The 12,525-nt window shown below is 44.7% G+C and overlaps 1 protein-coding gene across 4 annotated transcripts in view; it reads right to left on the reverse strand.

Annotated features, from left to right (window-relative positions):
• E2f3 (E2F transcription factor 3) overlaps positions 1-12,525 on the reverse strand; it is an 80,167-nt gene that overhangs the window by 12,517 nt on the left and 55,125 nt on the right. For all 4 annotated transcript variants that reach the window (XM_060372758.1, XM_060372759.1, XM_021658320.2 and 1 more), the window contains exon 2: positions 860-971. In XM_060372758.1, coding sequence (XP_060228741.1) covers positions 860-971 — 112 coding nt within the window. The remainder of the gene's footprint in view (positions 1-859; positions 972-12,525) is intronic.

Genomic DNA, 12,525 nt, shown 5'->3' on the forward strand with positions numbered 1-12,525 from the left:
GACTTGTCAATCCATCTTTCAGAAAAAGTCAAATACTTCCAAAAGTTCAAGCTTCCCCCCTCTTTTAGACAAAATGTCATTTAGTGTTATATTCTTCTATTGGAGCTCAGGTTGAGGTTCTAATTTAGCCCTTACATATAGTCTGTGGATACCTAACAGAGAAACTACAGGAAAAGTCTAGGTTAGCTTTTGTATGAAGTGCAGACACTTAATGCAAATATTTGGCTATTTATAATGTTTTCATTTCTCTCTCAGATGACATGATGACAGTACTGACGAAGGCAGAAGTTAGCTGGGACTTAGTATATGCAACTACTTTTTAATTTTTGTTCCTTCACCAGACAAGGTATCATGTACCCCAGGCTGGCCTTGAACTCAACATGCAGCTGAGGATGGCACTGAATTTATGATCCTTCATTCTCCAATTCCCAAATTGCTGGGACTATGGGTGTGCGCTACCTCACTCAGTTTATGTGGTGCTGGGGACTGAACCCAGGCCCCAGCATACTAGGCAAGCACTGCTCCAGTTCCTAAGCCACTGTGTGTGGTGACCTAGAGAATAAGGTTCCCACTGGCTTAATCCACCATACTCCTTGCACTCTTAAGTAAAGTCCATTAAAGGGAGGGAAGGCTAAATATGACTAGTTCAAAGCGCAAACGCATTCAGGTACTGGAGTGACTGTTGCCCTTTTGCCAGGTGCCAGGAGAAATTGTATCTGCCTTTTGGACAGGCTCGGGGAGAAATAAGGAAGAAAACATGCCCAAATTATTCAGACCTTGGCACCCTTCCAGCCCCAAGCTTTGCAAGTTGGGAGCCCCACACCAAGGAGCATGGGGAAACAGACGAATGTACCCTTACTTTTTGGACTATCAGGACTCCGTAGTGCAGCTCTTCCTTTGCCCTTGGGGGTCTTTAGACCATCTGAGAGGTACTGATGGCCACTCTCGCCCAGCTCCAGCCTTCGCTTTGCCTGTAATCAGAAGGTGAGATAGCTGTCACTGGTCCTGTGTGTGCCCTCCTTCTCTTGCTCTGTCCCACTCTGTGACTTCTCATGGCCCCCAGACGGGGTCTCACTCAAAAGGCCAACCTGTCACGCAATCTCCCTTCCCCTGCAGTGACCACACTTGGGTGGTCAAACAAAGTGACTCTTGAGCTATGGCTTCATCACTCAGTTACTGATTCAGTGTATGTACTGGGCCCAGGGCTGACTGCTAGGAACATCTCCCACACTGCAGAATGTAAGTTCCCGTTCGTGGGTATCTCTCGATCTGAGCTGGTTGGACACTACTCCTTGTGTTTCCCAGAGACTGTGTTTACTTATACCCTAACACTTATTGGTTACTTATCCACCTCTCATTTCCTTTAAGACAGTTCTCATTTATCTTTGTATCCTGGAGCTTGGCGAAGAGCCCGGGTCTGTAGGTATTTCAATCATTCTTTCTACATACATTCATCAAATGAATGATTTAGAGGAACACAACTAGCTACAGGCTACAAACAGCCCTTCATCAGAAAAACAAACACTGCAAGTACACCATCAGGAGCCCCAAAAACAGCACTAATATCCGCCAAGTGAGAAGCCTTCATTTCAATTTTTTTGCTTTACAACTTTTTTGAAGAGGGAGGGTAGGATTGGGAGGGGGAAAGGGAGGTACAGGGGAGATACAAAAGAATAAACTGTAATTCATGCAAGTTTCTTTTTTAAAGATTTATTTATTTTATGTATATGAGTGTTCTATCTGCATTTACACCTGCCAGAAGGGGGAATCAGTTCACATTATAGATGGTTGTGAGCCACCATGTGGTTGCTGGGAATTGAACTCATGACCTTTGGAAGAACAGACAGTGCTCTTAACCACTGAGCCATCTCTCTAGCCCCTCATGTAAGTTTTTAAACTTACTTTTCCACTTTACTTATTATCCGTCTAACATCTTCTGCATACTGGGAACGGTAGTCAGGAACCTCACTGAGCAATATGGATAAGAATCTCTTCCTTCCCAGGGTGTCGAGTCCAAGAAAGCAAGTGCTTCGGAAGTACTTACTGTCTGACTATAATGGGTGTTTAGAGCAAGGTGTCTCCAACCAGACACCTGGCAGGACAGGGTGTACCGAGCTCCCTCCCTTCCCGGGAGTGAGACTTGCAGCTTTGGGTTAACTGCCTATGACATGGGAAACGGAACTTATCCAAGGATGATGGCTATGTGGCTTGTTAATGCAAAGTTTCTGGCTAACCTAGTCCGTTGGCTACCAGGTTATCCCAATCTACACACTCTACCAATTGAAAATACACACTGGATATCAAATGTACAAAAACAAAACAGCCTATGAATTTTGTGTGCATGGCTGCCAGGGCATAGCCTCTGACATTATTCCTTGGGCACTTGCTGCTCATCTTATTCTTTACAAGAGATTCTTTTATTGGTCTCGGATTTGTACAGTAGGCTAGTCTAGCTGGCCCTGAGCTCCACAGATCCACCTGTCTCCATCTCCCCAGCGCTGAGATTACATTACACTCAGATCGTCCTAGACACGCCAAGCTCTTTACCAACCAAGCCATCTTCCCCAGGGCAATAGCTCATTCATTTTGATACTGATTGTGTTTAAATGATACTTTGGCCTTATAAAATATTGGGTATTATGCAGCTTGCATGTGTGAATGGCCCTGGAAGGACCTTTCAGCAATATGCTTCCCTATTCCCAGCTCTTCTGTCAAATCCATGTGTGCCGTATAGTTTTGGGTTGTCCTGGGCGCTGTTCCCACTCTGGGAATCTGTCCCCTGCTCCCAAGAGCCTAAGTGTGAACACACCTGGGTCTGGGTGATTGCTGGGCTGCCCCTGGCACACCCTCACAGTGGATGGGTTATAGGGCACAAGGCCAGAGCTGGGGAAGGGACATCTCTAATGATTTTTCTGGAACTGCAGGCAAGAAGTTGTAGGTTTATAAACAGGGATGGAGAGAGAGGAGTGTGACTTGGCTCAGGCATCAGGAACAATAATTGGTAGTCTTCTCCACACTTTTTTTTGTTGTTGTTGTTGCTTTATTTAGCCAATAAACATCTCTTTATTGAAAGCATTTTGGGTTGAAATGTTGGAAGTGTGTTATACCAATGAAGCTGGGATGGGCTGGGTGCAGTAGGAAGCTGCAGGGTCCTGGCAGAATGTAGAATGGTAGGGTGTGTGTATGCCACTGACTTCTTGTGAGAATTGGAAAGCTATTACAGATAGAAAACCTTACTTTGAGCCTCTGTGTTCTGGTCCTGTTATCACTGTGCCGAGGTGTCTCCTGTACCCAAGGCAAAGCCAAAAGTTTGGGACACAAAACTTGGAGACCCCTGATCTACAATCTCCTTCAGTCAAGATCTACCTTCTGGCTAACAGCTGATGTACATGTGACTTCTGTCTTGTCACCCTTGGCCATTTTGCTCTGCTTTGAGGCAAAGGCCTAAGGAAGCACAAAGTCACAGGCTGGGGAATTCCCAGAGGTCTGTTGCTAAAAGACTGAAGTCTAACTTCAAGGACCAGAACTAGTTTTCATGTGTGACTCTGGTCACCAAGCATCAACAAAGGAAACCAATTCTAAATACCAGATAATCCAATAAATGATGGGTGATAGAGCACAGGCCTGCAACATCTCAGTCTCTTAAGGAAATTGATCATGAGGCTTAGAGACCCACACTACAAACAAGCTATAAGAAGAAAGGCAGCCCGTGATATCCTTTCCAACAGTGTCCAGTTGGGGAGGCCATTAGCAGCTTCAATCATACCATCCGCACGTCAGTCCCTATCTGTCATCCCTGCTGAGGACACATGGTCTATGGAGAATCATCACTGTTTAGTGTTCTACTTTCTTAAGTGGGTATTTCTATTGGGTTAGTCTATTCTTTTTCTTCCATTTCATGAACAGGAGGCCTAAACTACACTTGAATGCACAAAATGTATCCCGTAAGTCTCCAGTCTGAACATGCCTGTAGTAACTGGACTCTTGTGGGCCAAGGCTAAGAAGTTTGACCTAAGACAGGGAAATCATATACACTGAGTAAAACAAAAAGCTAGGTTAAACAGTGTAGGTGACCTCTGCCTCCACTGACTTATGCTGCTGCAAGTCTCTTCCGGCAGCCGCCATTTCTTTGTTTGCTCACAGTGTGAGCATCCTGGTGAAAATTGCGATATGAAACATCTATTTGATTTTCATCCATTGCTTTTGCACACAACTCCAAAGACCTACGGATTTTGGAGTGGCCTGCCTTTGGTATGTTAATGAGCTAGGTGGTGGTGGTTACTAGAGGGTTGGGGCCTGTATTACTTTTGTGCTTTTGTGAGAGACTAGACAGAAGTAACAAGGGAGCTCATGGTTTTAAGAATTTCAGTCCATCACAGAGAGAAAGGGTGTATGCCTTCAGGAGTGTGGGGGACGCTAGCATCACAGCAAATGGGGAAGCAGAGGTCTGCCCCTATGACCCATGTCCTCTACCTAGGCCAAACCTCCTAACGGTTCCACAGCCCCGCATCAAACACCTCCACGAGCTGGGAAACAGTATCCAAGACCTGAGCCTGTGATAGACAGTCAGTAGTCAACCACAACAGGGATTTTAGCTCCAACTCCAATCTTCAGGCCGAGAAAGGGGCTATCGATTGAATTGCTTATCAGTGGCTAATAATTAAGCCAATCATGTCTATATAGTGAAGCTTTTATTAAAAACTCAAAGACTGGGTTCAGGAGGTTCTGAGTAAGTAAACATGGAGACGGGTAATCAAGGAGGTACATTAGGGCCACCAATCACTTTCCTCTGGAATATTCTTCGTATTCAGCCTGTGTGCTCATGGCAACTGATTCAAGAGTCGGAAGCTCAGGTAAGACAGCCTGGGGCTTGAGGACTGAGCCCTTTAACAGAATGGAATCAAGAGCTGAAAAGACAAGCCAAGGTCCTAACATAGACCTTATATAATCACTCAGTAATAGACCTACGTTAACCACTTTGTACTTGATTGTGCTATGTCATTTCATGATCACTCCATATGGCAGTTGCTATTACCCTCTATCTGACGTGAGAAAACTGAGATTCAAGATACCTAGCAACAATCTCAAGAGCCCAGACCTGGTATGCCTCATTGGTGTTCATAACCACTTCTTGAGAAGCTTAGCAGTTATTGCCATATAAAAACATTTTAGTTTTAATTTATCTGTATGTGTATAGGTGCCCACATAGGCCACAAGAGGACATTGGGTGCTCTGGACCTGGAGTTACAGGCAGCCATGAGCCACCTGACATGGGTGCGGGAATTGAATGGCTCCTTTGCAAGAGCCATTTCTCCAGTGCCTTATTTATTCATCTATTTGCATGAGTTTGTACACAGATGTGTACACAGGTGTCCTTGGAGGCTAAAAGGCGGCAGGGAAGCCCCTGGAGCTGGGGTTACAGGAGGCTGTAACCTACACGATGTGAACCCCACTCCTCTGGAAGCGCTCTTACCCCCTGGGCCATCTCTTCAGTCCTTTGATATTACCTTTACAATAAACTTGAATATTATCTTATTAAGAAAAGCCAAACCTCTTCTTGACATAAGTGCACATGGCATTTTAATCATCAGGTATGTGTGAAATGCAAGATTTTTCCCCCACTACCGATCCCCAGTTTCTTTTCTCAAAAATAATGACGCTAAGTCACCTGGACAATTTTTTAGCTGCAAATAAATCTAAGTATATATAATATACACACCACCATAGCATAACGCTCTTAACCCTTCTCTTTTGACAAACAATAGCAAAGCCTACGCTATTTTATCAACAGCAGGCCTTGGAGTGTGATGTCTGGCAGTGCATGTAGAATGTCTTTGCTTTTTCATAATGGCATAATATAGCATTAAGAAACTACAGTTTTACTTAAGCAGATAGCTGTGACAGAGCATTCGGCACTATTATATAATAATTTCTCCATAAATATCAATGCCGGCTCTGTGGAGTGTGATTAACACACTCCCTCTGTACTGAGCTAATTAATGGATGCGGTCTGACCAAGACTGTAAGCGATCTTGCCTTTTTTTGATGCTGAGATGAGTGTCCTCCGCTTCCAACTTGTGGGCCACCACAGCATGATTTTATATGACAACAATACACAGCTCAGATGTGTTGTTCTTAAGACAGGATCTCACTGCACAACCTGGAACTATGTGGACTAGGTAGGCCTTGAACTTACAGAGAGCTGCATGTCTCTGCCTCCCAAGTGTTGGGATTAAAGTTGTGCACCAACACCCAGCATAGAAGCTCAAGTCTTAAGTGGTTTAGGATCCCCAGAGCAGGGCAAAAGACAAGTCGACCACATGTATTTCGTTGTTTATTTATTTATACTGAATAAGGCAAAAGGTTAATTCTCCAATCCCCTCTGAGGAAGCTTTAGTGTTGTCAACCTCCAGGGGTTACGCACATGTGTCTGTTTAACCTCCACATATCACATGCAGAGCCTTCCCTGAAAAAAAATGCTGTGGGGATTAGAGTTGTAGAAAAAGATATATATGGCAGGGGAGAGTACAGAATGATGTACTAAAACAAAAATCCCCCCATACATGTATGGGGGAGAGAATTGTGGAAAGATCCATGTCAATCTAGGTTAGGATTACACTTGTAACCTTAGCACCCAGGAGGTGGAGGCAGGAGGATAATGCGTATGAAGTTGCCTATCATAAAAAAAAAAAGAAAAAAAAAATCCATCCATCAAATGTTAATGGTGGTTATTTCTGTGAAAAAAGAGAAAAGAGAAAAAGAAATGAGGCAACAACTTCGTGTTTATTTTTGTAACATTTTATTGTATTTTTAAAGGGACACAACCACACATTAAACTTATAACTAGCAATTCCACAACATAACCAAAACATGTATTTCTTCTCTGGGACCTATGTATCAAAAACGGCAGTTGAGGCATGGTTTCAACACATATTTTAATCCCAGCACTCAGGAGGCTGAGGCAGAAGACCCCCGAGAGTTTGAGACCAGCCTGATCTCCATTAAGTAGACGGAGCTACTTAATGAGACACTGTCTCAAGGTAAACAGCAGTTTCTCAAATACTTGTACTTTCCCAGTTGTGTCTACTATAAACAGCCAAATCTTGGAGGTGGCACAGTGGTCCCCGCTACCAGAGGACACAAGCAAACAAAAAGCAATGCATCAGAAATCCTGCAGTGAGATCTCAGAGGCAAGTCAGGAACAGCATGCTGTTTGGGCTTGTGATAAACCCTGAGAAACAAAACTACTCCAGCAAAGAGGAAGCAGTGAACACACAGGTGACCAGGGAGCCCCAGCCTAATTTTCTCCGCCATCATTTCTTACTTGAATTACAATGACTACCCAAGCTCAGAGCCATTTTTCTTCTCTTGACTTTTAAACATCACAACAACTTTTATGTATGGACTCACTTGGGAATCCAGTTCTACATTTGAGTGTTTCTAAAAGAAAAGCCACCTCAAGCCAACACACAATGCTTAGAAGCCATTTAATCACAAGCTAATATCTGCCTTCCTTCCTACATGTATATGGGAGTATATGCACCTGAGAGCAGGTGCCCTCAGGCCAGAGGCATCAGCTGTTCCTGGAGCTGGAGTTACAGGTGACTGTAAGCCAACAGCTGGACATCTCTTTACCCACCTAACACATTGTTTTAATTATACGTGATGGGTGTTTTGCTTGCACATGTCCATCTACTGTGTTCATGCACTGCCCACACAGGCCAGAAGAGGGCGTGGGATTCCCTGGAGCTGGAGTTACAGGAAGTTGTGAGTGGGTGCTGGAGATCCAACCCAGGTCTCCCCTGTGAGACTAACACCTGCTTTTAACTGCTTAGCCATCCCTCCAGCTCTGTTACGCTGTTAACGATTTAAGATAAACTAAACATAACTAGATGTCCCAAAGCCTACCATTTCAGAGCATTTACCACTAGTGGTTGCCTTCCCAGGAGAAACGATGTCACCATTACACTGGTGTCTGTATGCAATAGCAGTATGCTTATGCAGCCAACTCTTGGTTTAGCCATCTTTGTTAGTCTGCTGCTTGCTAGCTTCAATGGTGCCGTACACACCTTCCCTCCTTTTCCCTCTATAAACAAACTATACTCTTGGTGTGTCCAGTTCTTCCTTCCCTTCACTATGCTCCTCGCTTCCCTAACTCTCCAGGTTAGACAGTCTAAGTCCCCACTCCTCACGCTGCTTACATCTCCCAATCTGCTGTCTAGACCCTCGGCTATTTCCCAACATGGCTACTGTTCTGCAACCTTCCTTTACTTACTGTCTACAGTGCTGAAGCCTCAGTAGACATTACTTTATCTGCCTAAGATTAGAACCTTGCCCTCCCATGTTAAGAACATGCTGTCTTGTCAGTGTATGGCAGGTAGTTCCATGTGCTAGAGAAGCTGAAAACACCCACTGCCCCGTTCTAGTTTCTCCGTAATCTTGAGCAGGACTCTACTTAACATCTAGCTTTTGAAGATGTAGGTTTTGACCCCACATAGGTTCACCTAACTGAATATGACCTAACATACACACTTGTTAACAGTGAAAGGGTTTTGAATGTGCAACCATCAAAACTTAGCCTGCCATTAAACATGTTAAAACAATCCAAGGTGTGAGCCCGGGTTGCACCAGACAACTTTACTGCCGCCTTGGCTCTGAATGCACAGCACACAGTTTGCACTGTACATACTCTCATGAAGACTACATGAAATAGCACAGATCTGAGACTGTAGGCCACAATTACTGTGTTTCCACGAAACATACAAAGCTTTCTGCTGACAGAAACAGTGTGGTTTAAATGTGGAAAACAAAGACTTTTAAGTATTTTCCTACCTACGTTCTCAAGCATACAAGAACCAAATCAACGTATGTTGAAGTGCAGCTTTAGAATGCTTGATTTAAAAACCCAAATCCAAAAACTACTGCTTGAGTTGTTGACTTCAGTTCAATTAAAAACTTGGGAATAAGACAGGCTTTCCAATCATTTCTGAAACGACCCCACACAGACTTCTGCCATTTAGTTATGCATTTATGTGAAGTGGCGTTCTCATTATTGAAGATTATAAAGCAGAAATTATCAATTGACTGTAAAGAAGGTTGGATATGCTTTGGTTTCTGTGGTGGTCTGCCAAGATTTAACTCCTCAAGTCCCTCAACCCAATATTTCGGACTGAGCCCATGCAAGTGCTCTACTATTGACTTAAGATTTCATTGTTCATTTTCAAATAATAACACCTGAAAAAGCACACCTGAGCCAGAAGCAGTGGTGGGAGGCAGAGGCAGTCGGATCCCTGTGAGTTCAAGGCCAGCCTGGTCTACAATGGGAGTCCAGAACAGCCAAGGCTACACAGAGAAACCTGTCTTGAAAAAGCCAAACAATCAAAAACAAAAAAATTGTCTTATTAGCATGCAAATTTGCCTTTGTCCTTAGTAAGTGGCACGTTTCTCTGTATGGACTTGAACCTGGGAACATAATTACGGTGGTGGTACCCACAGCAGGAAGCAGTACACAGGATCATGATGATGGCTACAGAGACTCCAGATAGTAGCCTCAGAGGCCCGAGAACTGCTGTGCCCTCCTCTGGGGTTTCACATCTTAGCTCTAGCTGCCAAGGTTTCCTTGCTCCCACTTGTTTCCCTGAGTTTGGTTTTCATCTTCCCAAACACCCTGTGAGTTATCCAATATCCTTTCAATAAATTCCTCTTCTGTTTCAATATATTCCAACGGGTTCTGCTTACAACCGAGTCAGCACCCTTGTCCAATTCTTAATCTACTGCCTCCCTGGAACACATCCAAACAGTGTATGGGATATTAAATTGCATTTCTTACAGGGATAAAACCATGTATTTAATCCGGGTATTTGATAGTTTGGCTAAGGAAAGAATTCAAAGCTGAACATTAGCGATCCTCACGGCCCCCGAAGACTTGTTTTCACAGACTCGCGCGTGCGCGCGCGCGCGCGCGCGCGTGTGTGTGTGTGTGTGTGTGTGTACCACATGTATGCAGTATGTGCCTTCCTGCAGTAGTCTGAAGAAGGCATCAGATTCCATGGAACTGGTGTGACAGACAGTAGTTAGTGAGTCACCCTGTGTTGAGCATGGTGTTCTCAGCATCAGTGCTGAGAAACCTACAGCCAGTATGATCTTTCTTCTTTTGGATTTTGCTATTATTTAACTTTAAACCTTAAAAAACATAAACCTTATTTTTACATATATGGCGGTTATGCCCGCACGTGCACCACACGTGCACCTGGTGTCCTTGGAGGCCAGAAGAGGAGGAATCGACTCCTCTAGAACTGTAATTACAGGCGGCTGTGAGCTGCCGTGTGGGTGCCAGGAACCCAGGTCCTCTGAGAGCAGCAAATGCTCTTAACTCCTAAGCCATTTCTTTGGGGTTTTGTTGTTTGTTTAAATGAGAGAGAGAGAGAGAGAGAGAGAGAGAGAGAGAGAGAGAGCCAGAGCATGTACGTGGAGGTCAGAGGGCAACTGTCAGGATGGAGCTCTCTTCTTTCACTATGTGGGGCCTGGGGAATGAACTGAAGTCATTAGGTTTGGTGGCAAATGCGTTGCCGCAGAACTGTCCTATTGGTCTTTATTTTTCCAGTGGCAGTGTGAACTGAACTCAGGCCTTCATGCATTCTAAGAAAGTATTCTGCTACTGAGCTACATCTTCAGCTGACCTCCTCGTAACCTTCTAGGTCTGCCTATCGATTACTGTAAACTGCCAGCATGCCCTGAAGATGCACTTCTTTCCTTACTCAAAGAGCACATGGGTCCTCTTGACCTCTAACTACAGAGACGTGTAAACTGTCGGTCACAGTCTCGCTGCTTCTGTCCAATCTGCCAGGAGTTTCTAACCTTTTAGATGGATTCTGAAACAGCTGTACTGTTCCCCATTTCTTGGTTATTTTGTTGTACTTACCTAATTTATCTTCTGCTGCCCTACTTTGGTTAATTAGCCTTAAAAGGGGTATCTTTGATTTACTGTGTGTTTGTGTACATGCGGAGGTCAGAAGGGAACTTGGAGCAGTCAGTTCTCCTCCACCATATGAGTCCTGGTCATCAGGCTTGGTGGCAATGTCTTTACCCACTGAGCCATCTCTCCAACCCCAGTTACTTAATGTCTGTCTATGTGTGTGCACGCCTGTGTACAGGTATGTGCGCTGTATGTGTGCAGGCACCTGCAAACCCGAGAAAGAATCAGACCCCCCAGAAACTGGAGCTCCAAAGGGGTTGTGAGCCACCCTGTATGGGTGCTGAAAAGGAAACCTGGTTCTCTGCCAGGACCGTGAGCACTTAACCTCTGAATCATTTCCCCAGCCCCACGACTAGATTTTTAATTTTTAGGGGCATTTGTTTATCTCTCTCATGAACTTATTTCTATGGCATCTTGCTTTTGTTTTATGAATAAGTTATCTTCTCTCTGGTGATACTAATACTTCAAAAAAAAAAAAGAGAGAGAGAGAACTGACCCCTTAGTCTCCACTGGAGCCCCACTGACTCTTGATTTTATCATTCTGATAGCTGTGAGCCCTTCAGGGACTATGTTCATAGTTTCTTCCTCATTCCTGGCATTCCAAAATCTGCTGAGTTGTCTTTCATATCAAGGCCCTCTCTCATCACTCATTAAAGTATCTGGGGAGGCAGGCCTCGATGTACAGTCCAGGCTGTCCTCGAACTCACAACCATCTTGAGTGCTGTGATTACGGGCGCTTTCTGCCTTGTCTGGCAGTTGTATTATCGTTTCTAAAAAGGGGAGACAACGAGTATGATGGTCAGTCTTCCTGAAGTAGGAGGAAGCCTCTGAACATGATAGCGTAAGCTTGCAACCCCAACACGGGAAGAAGCGGCAGAGGCAGGAGGCCGGCTGCAATTTCAAGGTCAGCCCTGTTTCCATGGGGGGGATTGGAGGTCAGTTGGGGCCAAAGTCTGAAAAGTAACTTAATAAAAATAATCCCCGTTCATGGGTAAGTCTGCGCCAGTCAGGCTTGTTAACACAGAACTGTGATGATTTCTCAAGTCTTTTCTCCAGTGCATGATGTTGGCTTTCAAAGCCAGAAATTGCTAGGCACTAGGGTTAGCTGTTATCCTAGCTGGTGTTTTTATGTCAAGTCAACAGAAGCCAAAGTCATCTGAGAAGAGGGCACCTCAACTGAAAAAAATGCCTCTCTAAGATCTGCTGGGAGGCAAGCCTGTAGGGCGCTCTCTTAATTAGTGATTGACTGGAGAGGGGTCAGGGAGTGACTGTGCTGGTCCACTGCGGGTGGTGTCATCCCTAGGCATCCTGGGGTCTATAAGTAGGCTGAGCAAGCCAGGAGAAACAAGCCAGCGAGCAAGCACCCTCCATGGCCTCCAGCTTCCTGCCCTAATTCCATTGAAGATGAACAGTAACGTGGCAAACGCCATAAGCAAAATAAACTCTTTGCTCCCCAACTTGCTTTTGGTCATGGTGTTTCACCACAACAATAGAAACCCTTAGACTCCAGTTCCTGAGGACCCAACACCACCTGCTGACCTCTCACACAC

Source organism: Meriones unguiculatus, chromosome 19, assembly GCF_030254825.1.
Source record: "Meriones unguiculatus strain TT.TT164.6M chromosome 19, Bangor_MerUng_6.1, whole genome shotgun sequence".
Lineage (NCBI taxonomy): Eukaryota > Metazoa > Chordata > Mammalia > Rodentia > Muridae > Meriones > Meriones unguiculatus.